A 21,490-nucleotide genomic window follows, 5' to 3' on the forward strand; every position below is an offset into this window, starting at 1 on the left:
AGTCATCCCAACTTAAAATCTGATATATCTGATCTGACATATTATTAAACAAAACAGGAATTAGGGATTCTGTTTCAGCCTCCTCCATGCAACACATAAATAAAATAAAGTGCAATCAAGAGCGTAGGTTTCATTTTAAAACTAAGGGGGGCACCAGTAACATGGAGGGTTGGGGATTTGAGAGCATCAAACACTTAACTTCCTGCATGCTGGTGAATTTTATGCACCAGTTTGTGGCTTTTCTGCATCAAGTTAAGATAGAGGGGGGACAAATGCACATGTTCTTATTATCTACACATATGTGTGCAATGAAGTAAAAGATATTATTAAAAATGAATAAATAGGCGTACATGAAATGGTAATAGAATATGGTGGCATGAGGAGAAAACACAATTTGGCAATAATGCGATAAAAGAAGAAACTGCACTGTATTAATAAATATAGTCATGTTCATCTACTTTATTCTTTTAAGTTGTGGCGCTTGAGTTGGCAGGGGGAGACTGATTTCTGATAAATGATCACTCAATCAATCAAACTTTATTTATATGGCACTTTTCATACTGTAATGGTAAGGACTAAAATTATAACAGCACTCATAAAAAATAAGTAAATAAATAAATAAGTAACGAAATAGAATAATATGCCAGATAAAAAGTCAGATTAGTAAAAATAAATAAATACACAATAATCATAAATACAAAATTAAAAAATATAATAAAATAAATTTATTTATTAAAATAATAATAATAATGATAAAATATAATAAAAGTCAGTTCAATTAAAGCCAGGCTAAATGGTGTAATATATGATTTATTTGCCAATAATAAGGCAATTAGTTGCAACTATAAACTCTTTATAAATGGCTCCCTATTAGACAGTAGGAAGCTGCCACATGAGTGATAAGGATAGAGGTGAAATTAGCCTGGATAAAGACTTGTAGTGACAGGCAAGGCAGCCATGCACATATGCACACACACATTATTAAAATTACTAAGCATTATGACTCTCATTTAATAGATGTGCCAGGGGGGCTGCGTGGATAAAAAAAAGAGTGGTGGAGAGATAGTGGACTGGCCTGTGTGACTAACATAGCAACAGTGCTGCATGCATTACCACCGGTGCTCTGTGACAGCTGGGTCTATTTGAACTGACAGTCCGGCTTTGGATTCCTATTGGCCGACAGAGCCATCAATCCTGGGAGCGGACCCGCCCATTGTCCCCGCCGCGGCATGGGAAAAATCCTTTGAAGTCGAGAGGGCGGTGCTAAGCACATTATGCCATGTGGTGCTCGAGAGCGGCGTTCCTATTGGACGACAGGAACACGGGAAACGCCCATTTCTGAAGGATACCCTCTGTGATTGGCTAAAATGGCCACCCCAGATTCGCCGTTTGCGCGTTCACAGTTTTGCTATTCTCCCTCGCGGGTTACGTCAGCGGCGTGAACCTCCTTCCGTTACAGAGCAGCGTTCCCTGTAACCTTTTACGGAAGTGGCGTAGCTAACGTGCGCAGCGACAAAGACAGCGAGCCCGAAACCTATGGGGAAGGAATAAAAAAAGAAATTCAGTATCGTCGCACTCTGTACTTAAAGACCATCATTTTCTGGAGAGGTCGCTGCCCCGGAGGTTCGGTGAAGACGCGGAAATTTAACGGCAGCGAGGGCGGATTTTGACTCAGCGCAGAGCCAGTGAATTCGTTGAGGAGGACTGTGGCAACTGGCAGATTTTCCGTTGGACGGTCTGTAGGCTAGGGTATAGCGAGGGAGCCGCCATGGCAGTCGGATCATTGAGCCTCCACATCGGGATATGAAGAGGAACTGCATGTGTCCTGAATCGTCCAGAAAACGCCGCATTTCCCTGTGATCCGCGCCGGATCAGCTCTCTGAACACCTCGCCTCACCTTTCTTCATCTTTGTGAGATTGATTCAGCACCCAGAAAGAAATCGCGATTGGTTTTAATCGAAGGGGGCCACAGGGAGAGGCCAGATTCATGACTATTTTAGTCGGAGACGTGTCTTCAAAGGCCCGCTGAGAGAAAACCTGGAGTATAAGGAAGATATGCTGCTCTGATTTAACCGTTGGTGGGCAAGAAAGGGTAGTTTATTAGGTGATACGGACTACAGTGGAAGGATAAAGGGCTCTCTTTCTGCCTGTCTTCCCCCTGTGAATTATAGTGTGATTCATTTACTGTCATCCTTTTTGGATGAGAAGGTCCGGCGGATCAATCAGCCCTGCCGTTTAGCAAGTCACAGTCTCCCGAGTCGAGAGAGAAGCAAAGGGATTGGATCATGTCGGGTCGGCCCAGGACCACATCCTTCGCGGAGAGCTGCAAACCAGTGCCGCAGCCTTCGGCTTTCGGCAGCATGAAAGTCAGCAGTAAGTACACTCCTGTAATCCTAGAGTAGCCTACCTTCCTCTGCATGCACCAGGCCCAGTGTATAAATGTCTCCACACTAACCCAGGCTGGAAATGTGTCAGGCGAGCATGACGTTAGCTCCGGATAGCTTAGCCCTGTCATATAACTGTGTCACTGACTGAGATTGGCCGGCGCTGAGTGGCACACACACATACACGCACACACACTCGCCTCGGTTTGAGCACACACCGTTGCGCTCTGACGCGCCGCCCCGGGGCTGGTCAGCCTGACCAGGGTTAGCAGGCCGCGCCGGGCAGGGCCGGGCCAAAGGGAAGGTAGGGTTGGCACCCACCCAAGTCAGAAATCAAAGCCTTCCCTCTGCACCGCAGATCCGGTTTGACTGTGATCCATTTCAATATAGATTAGATCTCATAGCTGCGTTACTACATGGCACCAACCCTATGCGTAATTGAGTTAAAGCGATAGGGCCGGTCTGTTACGCAACTGTCAAAGCGGAAGGTGCGCCCGTAGTTGACTCGGGCGACGTGATCCTGGAGAGAGGGCTGGTCCACTGAGCCTATAGACTGTGGGCCGTGTCGAAATCAGACGTCGCGACGACTGGAGGGAGTGTGACACCCAGTATCCTGTTCATGAAGCCACAGTGGCACCATGCCGGAGGCTGGTTATAGACTGCCTGCTGCGATAGAGTTGTCCACACACACATCTCTCTTAATTTCTGCTTTTTATGATCTCAGCTGCTATTTCAAGGCATGGCACTTTCTCTCAGCCTAATATATGTCTAATTTTGTCCTTACAAATTGGCATCTTCACGTATTTATCACCACAGATTGCAGATACTACTAATTCAAGTCATGTCCCTATTACAGCTGGACCATGTGACACTACACACTAGATATGGGAGTTTATCTTAAGATAATGTGTGAGTTTATTCAACTGTTCTGGTTTAGTGAAATGAATTATTGATGATAATATCCACATTATTAATGACTCACTGTCCTGGCTGGAGACACCCACTGTGCCTACCCTTTCTTATCTCGCATGCAGGCACACATTTGAGGTGTGTGTGGGAAAAAATAGGCTATTAAGGAATGTTGGTGATGTGATCATGATGTGTGTTAGTGGGGTGAGGCCTGAGGCTGAGGCTCTCCTCTGGGCCTTGGTGGTGGAAATCACTCAGTGGACGAGGACACACACACACACAGGGAGATGCACACCCATCCCGAATCTTAATGCTCATCTTGCCCCAGATATGGGCGCCGAAGCACTGGTGTGTCCCTGTCAGTGTGTGATATTCACGTTGCTGTTCAAAGGAGAATCGAGGAATCTTGTGCTATTTAATAAGTCAGTTAAACACAAGTCCTGGAGTGACTCTGAGTCGTTGGCCTAATTGTTGCTCAGACATAAGCTACTGAATTAGCACCAAATGCGAGGCTGACCTTGTGGACTCAACATTACATGAGCTTAAACGCCAGTGTTTCGCTGCGTTTTCTCAGCCTGAAAATGTTTTTCTCCTAGAGACTCATCTGGTAAGTCTGTACATCATTATCAGTCATTAAAGGCTGAAGCAGGAGTTGCCCAATTAATTTGGTTTTAATTATTTGATTTCTACTGGCAGGTGGTGTTCAGCCCCATAGAGGAAAGTATTTGATTGCATAGCTGCCCCCTGTGATGATCAGTCAATACATAAAGCAGCAACGATCCCTCAGACTTCTAATTTGATTGGAAATAATATGATAATTGGGAATTTTAAAGGACAAGTCTGCTAACGTTTAACTGGGGTTTTCTTCTTCTACTTTTTGGCATCACAGTGATCAAATGTTGATAGCTTAGGCTAATGGTATTGGTGGTTTCCCTGCTGTTTTTACAATGCGTCTTCATTTTGTCTTCAATTTGAGCCACTAGGTCCAGGATAAATAAAAAAACTAGTGCTTTTCCATTGGCACTTTTGGCCGTGCACAGTCAAACCATGCCACATTGATTTGTGGAGTTGATACATGTCGAGTTGTGCCGAGTTGTGCCTGAGATGGAACATCTCCGGAGTCAAGTCAGAGTGCCTGATCACCTTCAAGCGGGTTGAGGTGACGTCAGAAGGGCTTTTTAAAAAAAAAAAAATCGGTGACAATTCAGTGACATGTCCTCTTCTACATCCATCTCCTCATCATGTCCCTGTTTTTCAAGCAATAAGTGGCAGACGCCAAGCAAAATCGGAACAAGATGACGATAAGTAGTTGGCCCCCAACAATCATTACAGAGTGCTGAACAGGGTGTTGCTTTTAAACGTCATCGACTCAAGACAAGTACGTCATCAGGTAAAGACACACCTTCAAGCGGGTTGCCATGTTGTAAGTCTCTGCTGCACTGGGCTGACGCATTGAGTCAAACCAAGTTAAATCAAGCCAGCATATGTGTATGGAAAATAGCTACATGAGCCCTTAAACAAGGATTGAACAATGTGGCACTCTCAGGTTATTCAATTTTCTAAATGCATCCATGGAGTGAAGTGGTTAAGTAACATGTTATCATGGGAAGAACTGGGTTAAAGGTACTTGGTGAAGTAATCATTCTTCTTTTTCTATCTTGAGTCCAGCTGAGAGAAAATGTGTCAAGTACTGGCTTGATGTCTGTCATGCTAGTTGGCACAGATCCTCTGGGTTTGAGGATAGATAGACAGATGTACAGGATAGAAGCGACTGTGTTTGCTGCCTTACACCAAACCTGTAATGTAGAAATTTGTGAGGCAACCTTTTGTTTTAACATTAACAATGAAATACAACTACATAACTGCTTTGGCTGTTGTACCATTGTGATGTACTGAACTTTAAACGTTGTCCTTTCCTTGTCTTAAAAGACGAATTACTCTTTAATGTGCAGTTTTGGGACCAAGCTGGCCATTCTGAGTGAAATGACTGACTGCCCTTTACTTCTTGGCAATCGTATCCATAGTACTACAGATACCATTTCTCACCCACCTTTAGTATGGTTTAAATGCTGCATGAAAGCACCAGTAGTCACACCCACAGGAATATTGTCTTATTATCGATGTTGAAGTACTAATTCGATTGTGTCTGAAGGATATTGCTCAGCTCAAATGTAGGCCTGCAAGTAACATTTGCATTATCAGTTGAGCTGCCAGTTTATTTTGGTAGATTCATCAATAATCGTTTCATGTATAAAATGTTCAACAACGTGACACTCGTCACTGTGCTTCCTTGGATCCTGAGCAGTACACCTACCGTGACATAGCTGTGTTCAATAGTAATGCTACGCATCAACAGCTAGCTATTTGGGACCCGGCTATTACCATGGACAAAGTCGTTCATTCTGGAAGTTAAGTTGGGTATGCTACAGTGAAACATCTCTGTTACCTCCTTCTTCATCTGTTCTTGAATGTACTGCATGGATGTATCGTTAGATCTACATACTGGACCCTTTAGTGGACCCTTTTCAAACCAATGAGAATTGCTCACCTGGTGCATACTGTCAAAGATACAGCCGTTCTTCTTTCTACTAGGTGGGGATAACGTTACAAGACGAGTAAATAAAAAAAACTCACTCATTTCACATCCAACTCTAAGAATTAAGGCTTTGTATCAGCCAAACCAAAGTAGGTGATTGTTTTTGGAACAGTGGACTAACCAAGACATTGAGACCACTGATGAAGTTGGGTATGCTACAGTGAAACATCTCCGTTACCTCCTTCATCTGTTCTTGAATTTACTGCATGGATGTATTATTAGATCTACATACCGGACCCTTAGGTGGAGCCTTTTCAAACCAATGAGAATTGCTCGCCCGATGCATAAAGTGGCCCACTCCATATGCCCGTTAGTGTTTCTCCTGCTGGCCACGAGTTCCTGCTTGGCTCATAGACTTTACATTGTGATTTTTCAAATCACTTCTCTCGGTTAGAGGAAAGTTTCCAAATATAAAACCTCAATGGATCAAAAATTCATAATAAAAAGAGTCATAAGCCTTGTTTGCAGGTTGAGGCGTCCTGTCAACAGTTTTACAGACATCTCTTTTATAATGGTGGTCTGTGGGGGAAATATCTTCAGGCTGCAGGGGAATTTTTTGCTGCAATAACAGGAGAGGCTGCTGGGAAAACTCTGAGGCAAGGCTATGCTACACAGTGTGTACATAATGCACTACTAATAAATATGTCCCGCAGATCTCAAGAGCTAGCACTTGACACTGCACTCAGCAATACACCCGCCAAATATAAGTCCATTGGATGACAGAGACTCCTTCCATTTTAGTTAGGTAATAGTTATCGAATCAACAAGTGACTTCAGAGACTTCATGTAGACTTTTTAAAATCTAAATCAGATTTGTCATTCAGAGAAACGCGATTTGCAGTTTCAGCTGTGTCATGATTGTACTTTGGAATGAATTAAGATAACGCCATGTCACCGTGTTATATCTCCCTAGTTGTTTTCTCTTCTTCTCATGCAGTATTTCACCCACTTATACCCTAACCTCGACCAGCCCAACACACACACACACACACACACACACACACACACACACCACTGCTCATATGTGTGTGAATAACTTAGCTGATTATCCCCAGCAGCTGTAGCCAGTGTGTGTGTATGATCCTGGAGAGAATGCTCCTCCTACACAGGCAGACAAGAACACACACACACACACACACGTATGCATACATACGTTCACACACCCACATGAGCACTCTTTGGTTTTGTTTTCTGGGGGTGAGGCAGCTGGCCAAGAACAATGAGCGGCCTGTTTAGCATTTCAAAGCTGTATCTCTCTCTCCCTCTTTCCCTCTTTTCTCCCCTTTCCTTTCTGTCCCTCTCTCACGTTTTGCAAGTGATGATGGGAACAAAACGAACTAATTATACTCTTTGATTCCAAATGAAACAGAAATGACATGCAGACAAGACAAGAACCGGCAGAATCGCTCACAGGGTTGAAAAGAGCGCTGAGTTTTGAGGGGATGATCAATCTCTGGGCTGTCCATTGGGTGTAGTCGGCGTGGTGTGGTGGCAGGACCGGGCAGCCATGGCTCTGTGTGCTGCACGACACTGTGATATCTAAAAATCTATGCACCCCTATTGCGTCTGGTCAAAAAAAACAGCTGATACCTTGATGTCTTGATCAAAGTTGCGCAGACAAATGTCTGTCAGCGGTGACATTCCTGTGACTGGATCTTCCAGTCGTGTAGTGAATTATCTCATCAGCGTTGCAAAAGCGGCGCAGCACTCTACACTCAGCAGGAGTTACCTGCACACATTTACACAGTGCGTCCTTTGCTCCTCCCTTTTGCTGTCCAAGAATTTAGCAAATCTCTTCATGCATTCCCCACAAATGTCACTTTGCCCTGCAGTGCAGTCAGTAACATCCTGTGCATTCTGTAGTCTGAGAGCTTAATATGTCGAGCACAGTAACCCAAGTGCTTTTGACATTTTGGAGTGATTTATATCAATACGATAGTGATCAGCCTCAGTGTTTGTGTGATATTATCTTTAAACCGCAACAGCCAAGCAGTTAATACATGCTGAATACAGGATTGTATTTGTGTGCCAAATTTCAGAGAGGAATGAACACATCGACAGTTTGGCAGGTGCACGTTCTGTGACATTCACTCGTAGTGATTCGACACGAACAGTGTGAAAATGATCCCTCTTCTTGCAGTAAATACATGAATAGTGTTGCCAGTACAACCTGATAGTGTCTCAGAGATTAACACTGCAAAGTATTACTCCTATGATAACTCGGAAGTGGGTGGCTCATGTCAGAGGACTGAAATATTAAATCATTTCAATTGATTTCTTTGTTTGGACTCTTTTCTCAAACAAAAGGCATGTATATAAGCTCCAAAGGTGCAATTAATGGTACCCTTTGTTATTAATGAAAGGTTTTCTCTTGAGTTACTGTGAACTGTTTGCATCAGAATTAGGAAATCCTGTCACATCTTGTGTCAATCTCAAGGCATATCAAACTTCCTAATAATGTTGGTCAATACCATCAAAGATACATTTGTTCTTCTTTCTACTAAACTGATACAGAGATGCTGTACTGAGGCATTTATTGTAGTGCTCAGCACGAGCCACCAGAGGTCAGTCTCGTCTGGTGGAACAGGCAGCAGAGCTGAGAAAGATGGTAACTGTGAGAGTTGGGGATAACGTTACAGGACTAGTAAATTTAAAAAAAAACTCTTGCAAATGCAGAGAGAGAGAGAAAGAGAGACAGCATGGAAAAACGGCATGTAGAGCCAGCATATTTTCACACCCAGCTCTGTGAATTAGACTTTATTTTGGCCAAACAAAAGTAGGTTATTGCTGAAACAGCAGACTAGCCAAGTCAGTTTCTCTGTCAAGTTTGAATGAGGTGAATAGGTTTTGCTTGTATACTTTGATCAGACCAAATTGAAGGCAGACACGAGTATGTTGAACATCTGTAAGCTTTCTTGCTGCTTTCATGCTAGTAGCTTAGCTTGCTAATTGGCTAATGACAGCAACCGCGCTTGTTTGGAACAGTCGTGTGCGATTAAGGTTTTCAGCCTATGTAGTTCTTGTGAGTGGATTGAAAATGCAATTACTTGGGTTCAGTGTGATCACAATACATGGAGGTGGTGTGGCCAATTGGGTAATAATCCATCCACAATGCATTTACACCCGTACTTTCATGAAGTGAAGCACTATCTGATTGCAATCCGATCACTCAAAACGCACCATAATGCAAGGTGTAAAGAGGGTCAGTGTGCTACTTCTAGTCTACTTTAGTAACCAGAGATTTATGGGCTCAAATAAGTTTCAATACAGGGTTCCTATGCATTTTTATAATTACTTTTATAAAACGTTCCCACAACATTTTCCCACAATATTTCCATCACCACAGCACATTTCCTTAACTTTATTAAAGTAGTTAAAAAAAACCTGCCTTGACACCTCTCTGACAGCAAGCGATTGAAGGAGGGTTCAATTCCAAAGCCATATATCATTTAACATACACTTCCCAGGCATTTGGAGATACACAAACTGATAGTATTTGCTAACATCCCTGCTGCCAACTAGCTTCATACGCCAATGTGTATCACATGATACTAGTGATGTTTCAACGGTCAAACAGGGCAGCACTGGATTTTAAATCAGTAATACAAGGAACAGATTTTGTGGAACATTAGACATGTCTTAGGATTTTTATAAACATATTTTAAATGGCCAAAACCATGTGTATTCACAACAGTTTCTAATTTCATAACTTTTCCAGGAATTTCATGACTGTGGGAACCCTGTCAATAAAAGTTGAACTTGTGAAATTACGCGCAGAAATAATGTCAAAACCTGTGATCGTATATGACCCTTTGCAGACCTGTAGGAAAAAAGTTTGTACATATGTAGAAAAGATCTGCAGTCTGTCATGTGTCAGATACTGTACATTTTGTGTCAGGAAAATATACCCACTTTTGACCACCAACATTGTGTCTACCAGTAATGGCGTTGGTGAGTTGGCAGTGAGTGTATCTTCTTTACTTATTCTTGGATTATACTGTTTGATTAAATACATCTTTTTATGAATTTTATTTTAGGCTGTCAGTATTTAGGCCAAGACAGATGAATTTGATAAATTTTGCTCATTGTTTTTAGAAAAACTTGTTGCTCACACATTTTGGTATCAGTGCCAACACGTGTCCTGCAACTGCTTACCAGTGGTGTTTTTTTCTGGCCCCATTGTGCACACACGTTGTGGCCCGAGCTGGTCTGGTGACCTGAATTGACTATTGATGCCTCTGGTTAAAAGTTGCAGCAGCTGTCTCTGCCGTGTCACCTCGTAGCTGAGTGATGCAGCACATGTACGTGAAATCATACGCTGTGATTTTGCACATTAATTATTTTCTCGTGGAACGCTAATTGACAAAGTAATTACGGCAATGCTGCAAGCACATGTAGCGAGGTGTTTGTGCTGTAGAGGCTGTGGCTTACATTTTTTTGTTTCATTATGTTCAGAGCCAGGGGGCATTTTTAACACTTAATTCCACCGATGGTTCACTTGGGGATGATTTGCTTTAATGAAAAGGTGCTTTTAGCTCGAAACGAGTGAAATTTCATCTCACACGGGAAATAAAAATAAATCTTCATTGTCATCTGTGGTGACAATTTTCCACCAGTATAAAATGGAGGAAATCTGTGCGAAGATTGACAGTTCATGTTTTTGAGGCTGCTCAGTGTGTGAAAGGTCGGGCTTCACACAGGCTTCCAATCAGTCACTCAAAATGCCAAAAATTCAATTGCAATCTGATTACTTGGTCATTTCTTATTTGCACCAGTGTGAGGTCTCACTGTGAGCTGCCTCTGTGCGTGTGTGTGTGTGTCTACGTGCGTGAGCGTGCACAGACATTTCTCACGGTTTGAGGAAGTGCAGAGGCGTCATAGAAATGGCCCTGCTGGAATATGTAGGCAGAGTCATATTCCTCTCTCTTTCTCACTCACACACTCACACACACACTCTCTCTATCTCTCTCTTGGACAGTCTATTTCTGTCGTTACAGAATTGGTCTTCAGTTTCTCTTTCTAGACTCGGTCCTGGACAGTGAAGGCCTCTTGGTTTCTCAGACCTCTCCCCTCCCTTTTCCTAGATTCCCTTTGATCATAATCACTCCTTCAGTAATTGGACCACTCACTGGTCACACAGTGGCAAAAGGATCTGTACAAACACACACATGTATAAAATAATTAGGCCTATTTTATGTGTGGGTTTGACCATGAAAAGGTAGACTTTCTGTCTTGTTTCTTTTTATTTTGGCTTGTTTGGAAGTGTGTCTTTGCAGGTGCTTTTGCGTACAATAACTCTGCTGGAATATAAGCCCAGCAACCCAATGAAAAATGTATAAGCCCAGTAAACCTCTGCACTCTGTCCCTGTTCTGAACTGCATACTTTTTCTTTTTACCTCCAGCATGTGCAGCAGCTGCCCTTACAAAGTACTTACTAGTACTGCACCTTGAACTTGGACCCTCTTGCTCATATGTACATAGCGCAAAGTCTTGTGTGTGATTTATCCTGGCTTCATATGAGTAGAGGAAATCTCCGCTATTGGCTAGGCTAATTTATGCAGTGTAAAATGCCATAGGCTTGTGCTAATAACGTTAGCATGTTGTATTTGTTTGGAAAATGTGTTTAGTATAAGACAGTTGTTTTGTAGGTGAACCTTGTGAGTTGTAATGAAACCGACATATTGTAACTTTACCTTTGTTAAATCTTGCTGTTGAACCTGGCTTCATGTTAGTAGAGGAAATCCACGCTAGCCACTAGGCTAACTTAAACAATGTAAAATGCCATAGGCTTTTGCTAATAATATTAGCATGTTGTATTTGTGGGGATGATTTGTGGGGAAAATGTGTCCAGCAACTTGTGTTTTGGAGGTGTAACTGTTGTGCAGCTGCATATTTTCGAACGGGGGAATAAAATCCCTGTCTTTGCATTTTATTTTGATCACAGTCTGTTTTTATAAAACTGCTTGGGACATCTCAAATGTGGCTTTGACTTGCAACTGAAAACATGTTGCCCATTACGTACAAAATACCAAGATATATATCGTGTACCGCCAGTCAGGCTGTGATTTGAATTTTTGTCCATATCACCCAGCCCTATTAGAGATACAACAAAATGCCATTCACCAAGCTTGCCCAAGATGCAGGTCAACTTTGCAATGCACGTAGTTTTATTTTTAAGTTATAACCGCATACATTATAGATTCTAACATATTCACGACAGTAATATTACATGCATTTCTTTGTCATTATTTTCATAGTTATGCCTTTTGTTGCAGCTTATCTTAATGGTTATTTTATTTACTTAGACAATTTCTATTCCTAATATTACTATTTGACTGGTCACCAGTCACTTGATTGCGCTGTCATCTGTCATTGCCGCTTCTGTCAGCTGTTAATGAGCTGTTAGCGAGCTGTCATCTGTTTGCGGCTCAGTCGATGTGATGTATCTCCCGCTTCTCACAGGATTGTGGGTCAAAATAGTCAGGAAAGCATGCTGGATTGTACACTGCAAAATGCAACTGAATGCAGTAGGACATCCTGGTATTTTTGGCACACTGCATTTGACATATTAAACACTATGGTAGTATGGGTATTAGAACACACAGTCTATTACTGTCTCAGTCAAAACCGGGTGTTAAAATAATTCTGGTTGTGCTGGGTTAATTAACCGAATCACTTTGAAAACACACACACACAGACTCGCTGGTAGTTTGCCAGATGTCACTTCCTCCTCGTGTGGACCGGATGCACTGGCCTGCCAGTTGTCCTCCACCTGGAGGTGGCCTGCTGCCACAGCATGCTGCACGAAGTTTCTATTAAATAACACCATGATCTGGAACAGGCACGATTATTAAGCAGCACTAATCCACCCCTCATCAACATTTTGTACCCACTGCGAGCTGTTGACAAATGTGTGTATGACTGTCTCAGCAACTCAGAAATCTAAATTTAGACCAATTTCACAAAGATATTTTGATGATTTTAGGTGCGTTGGTGTTTGGACTCATATGTCTTTTTCTGCTGTAGTTTGCGTGAAAGAGGAATATGCTAATGAAAATAATATGTAGATTTAGAGGGGAGAGCAGTAAGGGGCCAGCACACATTTGTGGCAAGCGACGCACACTCTGGCCTGGTTGTCCTTTAACTGCCAGCTAATGTGAATTTTGCTCCTTGACACTTGTGTGGGGAGGAGAGGGAGGCAGAGGGAGAGACCCCACTTAAACAGGAAAAAGCCTCCACGTCGTGATCTCAGGGGAGCAGAGCCAGCTCCTGACTGACTGGAGAGGAAGGCATAATCGAGGAGGAGGGGCATGTGAAAGCAGATTCCAATCTATAGTGCAATAGCATCAGATACAGAGGCTTATTGTCTTATAACTTTTCTCTGGTAATAATCCTGGGAATTGCATTGGTCTGTCTGTATGGTTGGTGAGTCTGAGCAGGGTAATGAGTCTCTTTCAGTGGGGATAGTCTCAGAAAGCTAGGCCCACTGTATGCAAATCCATATTTGATGCATTGAAGCACATATGCTTCCTGATATAAAAAATAATGATGCACAGTATTCAAACAGGCAGAATCCAAGTGTCTTTCTGTTCAGAAAACAGTCGACTTCGTGCGATTGTTTCCTCTAGATATTTGATCTGTAGTGTCCTACTACTCAAAGGAGACCTACACACTACAAACAACGGTCAATTATAGACGATTTTTTGAGCTTAGGCATGATTCAGTCAGTCAGCTGGGAGCTGTTCAGCACAACCGCAGCTGTTAACCACAAGAAAGTACCGCCAGAACAAATGGGGGTTAAACTGGCTGTGGCTAAAGAACGAGGCTGCATTGTTCCGTTAGTCTCAGCCAAGAAATTTGTCAGCAGGCGTTCAAACCTGCAACCTGTCGATAACAAATTTGCTTCTCTAACAAGGAGGCTTTGAGGCCTTAGATGCTCTAGTCTTACTCTATGACTACGTTTACAGGCACACTCATTTGGGTGCCTGCTGTGCAACAGCAAGGCAACTCAATATAATCTGTCATGTTTCTTTTTCTTCGTCTTCTGTATACATTTTGGCACGCTACTCCTTCTGCAGCGTTGCCAACACTTAGGCAAAACATACATCAAAACATGCGGAATGATCAGGAATAGTGGGCCAAGCTGTTTTTACGAAAATTGCATTAAAAAAATTTCCGTTCAAAGTAATTTGAGTTTGTCGAAAAATCGATGTGAAATGAAATTCATTCCTCTTTTAGGCCACACCAAATCACCATACTTTGACAAAGAAAAGTTTAAATGGCTCATGAGACCCAGGCCTTTATTTAGCTAAATTGGTATTTTAATATCTAGTACAGTCTTAAAGAAATTGCATTTTACATGCAAACTTTGGGTTTCAATAAAATGTTAACCAGTGAGTTAGCAAAAAAATTTTACCCCTCGTACAGTTGTTTTAAGTTTTGAAATTAGCTATAGAGACCAAAACCATTTTTATTGGTACCAGGCTGTTAACATGTTTTTTTCTGCTGTGAAGGTGGACATTTTAACATGGAGATCTTTGGGGATTTACTCAGTTTTGGAGCCAACCTCAAGTGGCCATTTGATGAACTGCAGTTTTTGGCACTGCCGTGTTAGGCCTTGTTCAAAATGTATGACATTTTTGTATCATGGCGTGGAATATGCCGGTATTATTTGGGTTTTTTGGACATGCATTCAATATATATATCTCAATTGGGGTTTTTTCTGTAGTTTGCGACACATGGCCTCTTGTCTTTTTACGGTCAGTTCTTTGCATTTTCATGGAACATTGCACATAAACTAACTAGCCAACAGTTTGCAAGATGGGGGAGTGTGGAACTGTGGGGGTGAGATGCATGCCCAAAAGAAAAACCCACATTTCTGGTCGGAAGAAATAACACACCTACTTTTAAACATTATAAACGACTTTGGACATGTACAAATATCGCAATGTCGACCTTTTTAAGAAGGTGGTTAAAGGAATGAAAGAGAGAAGCTTAACAATCAAACAAGTCCGTGATGGCTGGAAAACTTCACATTTTGATGAAAAGAAGCAATTTGGCACAAGCAGCTCCAGCTGCTGTCAGTGGAATATTCATTTTCATTAGCCACGTAAACTACTGAGCAGGAATTTTGTCTTTTTTGGAATAAGGGAACCAGAATACTCTGTGCATGTGAACATAAAGACAGTTGAGTAAATTTTGATATCATTGTAGAGTGAATATCTTTTGGGTTTGGACTGTTGTTTGAACACTACAAGCAATCTGAAAATGTCACCTTAAAAACTGTGACGTTGCATTACCTTACCTATCATGTCTCTGATGTCAGTTTGCTTTCTCTTCCAGATCTCTAAACAGGACTCCTTTAATGTACATTGTCGAATGTGTGCATATCACTTCTTTGTTTTAAGCACTTCTCTATGTCTCTGTCTCTCTCTTTAGGGGATAAAGATGGCGGCAAGGTAACAACAGTCGTGGCCACCCCAGGCCAAGGCCCTGACCGGCCACAGGAGGTGAGCTACACGGATACTAAGGTCATTGGCAACGGCTCGTTCGGCGTCGTCTACCAGGCTAAACTCTGCGACTCTGGAGAGATGGTGGCCATCAAAAAGGTCCTGCAAGACAAGAGGTTTAAGGTAAAACATGCACACAAACACAATGTATGTCTCAGCGTAGTCAACTCTGTCACTTGTCAGCTGAAAGCAAGACACAAAAGGACAAAGAAAAGCAGCATGTATTAGTGATCAGGCACTTGTACTCTCTTTTCATCCCTTTTCAACAATGTAACTGAAGTCGAGATTTGTTTCATTAATGAATGTGACTGAGTAACCGTGAAAGAGACGTGAATGGAGTGATCTTTCACAAGAACAGTGAGATCAGTGAAGCTGCGAACAAAGAGGAAACAAAGGCAAAACTTCCTAGTGTTTTGTCGTTGACACATCCTTGCATCAATGTGTGTGTTCTCTTGCAGGAAGTGTGTGTGAGGTTGTGGCGCTGGGGTCTTTTCTCCCACAAACAAACTTGAACCCATTAGGGCTCAATCATCTGTCAAGTTTAGTTCAGTCGCCACCATGGAAATGCCATATTTCCTTCCATGCAAAACTCTGCAGGAATCCTCCTTCTGTGCTTTGAATAGATTTGACTGATGGCTTGTTGTTCCTCGGCTGGGGCGACATTGTCTGTGCTCCCTCTGCTGCAGTCTTGGTTGGGAGGGGGGCTCAGGGTCCCTGCTGCTCGCTCACAGCTCAAAGATAAAAGACCTGAGACCGCCAAGCCTGCAGGACAGCTGTTTAGATTCTCATTAAGTTTATAGTCTCCAGAGCTGAGGGTAATAGCTGCTCAGTTTAACAGCCATATTATTTTCCCAAGGTAATAAAGTGTTCAACAGGTTCTCAAATTAAGACCAGTGCCAAAATGATATCTGATATTTAGACGATTACTTAAATTATCAGGTGCACCTAGCTTAAACTAATGTGTGCAATAAATCCCACTGTTATGACGGTTATATTAAGGAGTGTGGCCTAACCTCATTTATATAAATAGGATGGACAAATTATTATTAACACCTCTCCGTATGATACAACATGATCCAACAGCACCACAAGCTGCAGCCTCTAGAGCTGTGGTGATCGGGCCCAGAAATCTGGCCTGACCCTACATGATGCTGCATAGTTTCAGTCCGAGCTCGAACCACAGAAGCAATTTTGGTCCCGAGCCCTGATTTTCCACTGTAAATAGGCCTACCCCATGTCGACCAGAAAGAACATTAGTTGACAGGATTGGTCGCTTAGTCGCAGGGAAAAAAACAAGCAAATGTAAAACTCTATTAGAGGCTGTGCCTTGTCAAAATAAATCAAAACCTATATGACTGTACCATGTGGGAATTTAATTTGAAAGGACAGACACAGGAAGTGTTCACGTTAATTTCCAGGGCTGGTACCTGCAGTTACTCCACAGGCTAGTTACTAACATGTCGGGCAAGAAATCCAAAGTGTGGGATCATTTTGAGAAGGTGAAGGACGAACCCAAGGTGATATGTAAACTCGTCTTCATTGGTCGACTACAAACATGACGTATCATCTGAAACATGGAAGTAGCTACATGCCCATTAGCGCACAGCGTCATTAACAGGCGGCTCGCTCAGTGTGTGACGTGCACTTGTAGATAAAATATAGGCCTATATTAATGAAGGTTCATTAGTACAGTTTTGTATTTCTCTGTAATGTAACACAGTGTTAACAATGTTACTGATACTATTCTTTCTCACACCTTCGACTCAAACCATTGTGTTGCCCCACCCACAATATATCATTTAATAATTACATTAATATCGTAAACATGCAGGCGACTAGTCGACTAATGGCCCTAAATGATGACCATTGGTCGACTAGGAAAATTCTAAGTCGAGTGCAGCCCTTACTGTAATTTTTATTACACCCTGAAGTCAATTTAACTCTGACATGATCTTCTTCTCCTACTAAATGTTTAGCATGGCCCATTAAAAAACAAAACAAAAGGGAAAATCGTTGGGGAATTGGAACAAACTCGATTCAAGCCTGGGGGAATTTTAGAAATTACAACCTGGCCCAGCCCAAACCTGGCAAGTCAGGTTGGGCCTGATAGGATTCAGACAGAGAATCAAATCTCTAGCAGCCTCCAAAAAGGTCTTGAATCAACACCACATCTAAAACAGTTACAATAAGCATTTCTAAGCATTTCTGAAAACTTTTGTGGGACTTAAAGGAAGCAGATATTAACAATAAAGGCCTTTACGTGAAGCTGCAGTCAACAGTTGTCCAGACATGTTTTCACAGAAGCACTTGCCGTAGTATAAAAGCAAAAACAAAGGTGTTGTTGAAGGTTATGACCAGGGTCATATTGACATATTGATCCTTTCTATACAGGCAGCTCTTTAGCCTGTTGTGTCCATATCACACATTCTCTGGCTTTCACAGAACACATTATATAGGTGGCAGCCAAAGTGCTCAGTTAAAATGATGCAACACAGTGTGTGACTGTAATGTTTTCCATATGTGGGCTGAAAAACCCACACACACTGACTGTGCACATGACTAATTTAAACATCTTGTAATTATAACAAAGGAGATAAGAAATTGGAGAGGAAAGGAAAAGAACAATTTGGGAACTGGGAAACAATACCACCCTTATGTCTGTACGGTAACTATGAAGCTACAGACGATAACTTAGATTAGCACAAAGACTGGAAACAGAGGGAAACAAAAAAAAATCCGCTTACCAGTACATCTAGAGCTCACTTGTTAACATGTTATATCTTGTTTGTTTAACCTGTAGAACTGTAGTGTAAAAGTGACATGTTGCAGTGCTACAGCTGCATATATTCCCCCATTAAACCAGTACTCAGTCTTTGTGCTAAGCTAAGCTAACCAGCTGCTGTGGAAGCTTAGAGGAACAGCTCACCCCAAAATCAAAAATACATATTTTTTCTCTTACCTGTTGTTCTGTTGATTAATGTAGATTTTTTTGATGTGAGCTGCCGAGTGTTGGAGATACTGGCCATAGAGATGCCTGCCTTCAGCTCAGCTTGTGGTGCTCAAAGCTCCAAAAAATACATTTGTAAAACTCAACAGCAATGTCCTTTTCCAGAAATTATGACCACAGCTGATGTTTCCAATACTCGACAGCTCACACCAAAACATCCAGACTGATAAATAGTACTACAGGTAAAGGCCCAGACGCACCAAACCGACATAGGAGAACTAGCAGCGATGAGAGCCCTCTACTGCGTTGTCTCTCGTTTAAGCGTCTCAGTTAGAAAGTTGCACATGAACACGCCAAACCAATGGCCAACAAGCGTGTGTGTTCTGCACCTGCGTAAAAAGACAAAACCCTCCATACTAGCAGATGGTGGTCATCTGTAATCCTCATTCAGAAAAAGGGAAACCAGAGGACTGTCCTGATGCTAGTTAGCCAGTTAGCATATTAACAACACAATCCAATGTTGAAAGAAGAGAGCAATATTACCATGTGCCAGTGAACAATAACACAACCCAACACGAAACATTTCCACCAAAGTGCTCAATGGCTAAAGAAAACTAATGTTACCTTATGTATAAGTGGGTTTTGGTCTCACTCCTTTTTGACTTTAGCACTTTGTTTACTTTTCTCACTTCCGTTTCTCTTCTCATGCGCTAAGCTGAACTGCCAATCAGAGTCATCATTCAACATGATGAATCTGCAATTAAAAAGGCCAGCTAATGCTGACGAAGGCCAACGGTGCGTGGCAGACACTCACCAACAGCCCAACTTTGACCAACGGCCAACTGTCGGCTTGGTGTGTCAGAAAAGTGAAAATATATATTTTGGATTTGGGGCTGAGATTTCTCTTTAATATTTACCACACAGATGAGAGTGGTATCAATCTTATTATCTAACTTGTGGCAAGGAAGTGAGTAGTGTTCCAAAATGTCAAGCCATTCCTTTAAATGAGCTCCTGGAGCAGGGCTTGGGTTGGTATGCTGTTGTCCAACTCTTGAAATTTTCCCAGATGTACAAACAAACAGGTTTGGACCTTTGAACTTCCTGAAGAACAACCCTCTATTAAGCTATGTGGTAATAATTCTCCTCATCAGTGTCGTCTCAAAGTCTGTCAAAGGATTATCTTGATTTTAACAGGTAGGACAGAGCTAGTCTCTTGATTCACTGGTCCTCCAGGGTAAGGGTAATGCTCATTATTTTATGTCTACTTTGTTCCTCTCAGGAGAGTCAGGGTGTGTTAGCAGGAGAGGACGAGAAGAGTGAAGGCTAGGCGTCCCCCGGTTGTCTCCCGGACTGCCATCCTTCAGTTCCATCTCCCATGACAGTCGCTGAGGTTTAGTCAAAGTTGAGTCAGACGAGTTTGCCTGCAACGTTTTCGCCCCTGGGACTGTTGTGCTGAGCCGACTGGTTCAGCAGCTCATTGCCCCAGGTTTAACCTTTCTGTAGGATCAGTGCAGTTTTTTTTTTTTTTTCAGCAGGTGCTAGTCCTTCGCTATCCAAAAACCAGACAAGATAAATGATGTCACTTAATGGTGTGGGGGTCGACCATCTGTCACAAAATACACAGTGTTTGTCCGGAACACGCACACACGCTTTGTGACTGTGTGCTGGCCCTGGTGAAGTCATATCCTGCTCTTCCTGTTAGCCTGTGGTTAGCCTGTGGTTAGCATGACACGCTAGCAGGTTGCATCTTTAAACAGCGATCAGCTGAAGATGACATGCATTGTTTTCTGCTTTCCGTTTCGGTGAAGCTCTACCTCAGCCGTCTTTCTCTCCGTCTGGCTCCTTTTCTGCTTCTACTCGCCCTGTCCTTCCTTGTGAACAGCTTGTTACAAGGAAATGAAGCAAATGAGTGCTAAGACTCCTCATATGACTGCCAAGCACGCGCCAATAAGTGTGTGTGTGTGTGTGTACCCCCCTCATCCCACACACACTCACACAAACATACACAAACACCTGCGTTCTATTTTCCTCTTATCTCCTCCTCCTCAAAAGTCTGAGCAGAACCATGCTAGACCTACGTGTGTGAATGTTTCATTTTCCCTCTCACACACAGACACACACACGAGTCAAACAGGGTAATCGTGTGAATAGGTTCTGTGTTAGGATGTAGATGATGAATGTGTGAGACAATCTTGGTGAGCTTACAATCCCCTCCTGGTGCATTATGGGATAGGTCTCCCCATAAGAGGGATCACATGTCATCCTATTGGAAAATGGATGCTCACATTAGAACCATCACACACACACACACACACACACACACACACACACACACAGTGAGAGCGTGGCAGTTGCATTTACACCGCATTGTCTGTTTGTTTTTTTTCATTATTGTCAACAAATATAATGAAACAACCGAAATCATCCATATATTGTATTGTAAGTATCGTCTGAGCAGTCAGAGTGTGATAAAGTGTATTCCTCTGTGACTTATTGTTCTCCAAAAATAATTAAAAACCCATGAACGATTCAAACTGTTAAACAGGGTGACATGTTGTTTCACTGCAAAAAACATGGACACAATCTCACAGTACATACACCATATTTCTGCTGTAAATACTCACAAGAAAGAGGCCCCACTGTGTATTAATCCGCAGCTAAACATAGTTCCCAATAAATGCACTATTCACATTTGTTTTATTAACTTTGGCTAAAAAACTACACTATTGCTTTTTGATATTGGTCTGAATGAAATAAACCAAACAAATTAAATCAAGGGAGAAAGAAACAAAAAACAAGCAGGGTTGGGGGCAGTGATGCCTTCAGCGTCACAAACACACCCCTCAGTCATAAAAAGATAAGTGTTATGCATATGTACACGTTGGTCCCTAACTCACTGTTGTTAACATGCAAATCATTAATAAGGTGAATTTCAGAAGAGCCTCCGGAGCTTTCCAGTCCATTGTGCCGCTTCCTCTTTGAATTAAGTCACTTAGATCACTGGGTTAGTGATTTATCAGTGGCTGCTGTACATTTATAAAGCTGCTCTCATTTTCACAAATACGTCTTCTGAATATTGCGTGGACTCATTGTCCTGTTAGCGACTGTGCCAACAAACGTACTAATTGACATTTAGAAACTGTCT

General features: G+C 42.2%; 1 protein-coding gene across 2 annotated transcripts in view; it reads left to right on the forward strand.

Moving 5' to 3' along the window:
* Positions 1-1,535: 1,535 nt before the first annotated feature.
* Positions 1,536-21,490, forward strand: part of gsk3ba (glycogen synthase kinase 3 beta, genome duplicate a) — a 43,086-nt gene continuing 23,131 nt past the window's right edge. Inside the window, exons 1-2 of one of the 2 annotated variants that reach the window (XM_033617050.2) lie at positions 1,536-2,373; positions 15,328-15,521. In XM_033617050.2, coding sequence (XP_033472941.1) covers positions 2,286-2,373; positions 15,328-15,521 — 282 coding nt within the window. In that variant the 5' untranslated portion in view covers positions 1,536-2,285. The remainder of the gene's footprint in view (positions 2,374-15,327; positions 15,522-21,490) is intronic. The other variant, XM_033617049.2, reaches the window with a different exon arrangement.

Source organism: Epinephelus lanceolatus, chromosome 14 (genome assembly GCF_041903045.1).
Source record: "Epinephelus lanceolatus isolate andai-2023 chromosome 14, ASM4190304v1, whole genome shotgun sequence".
Lineage (NCBI taxonomy): Eukaryota > Metazoa > Chordata > Actinopteri > Perciformes > Serranidae > Epinephelus > Epinephelus lanceolatus.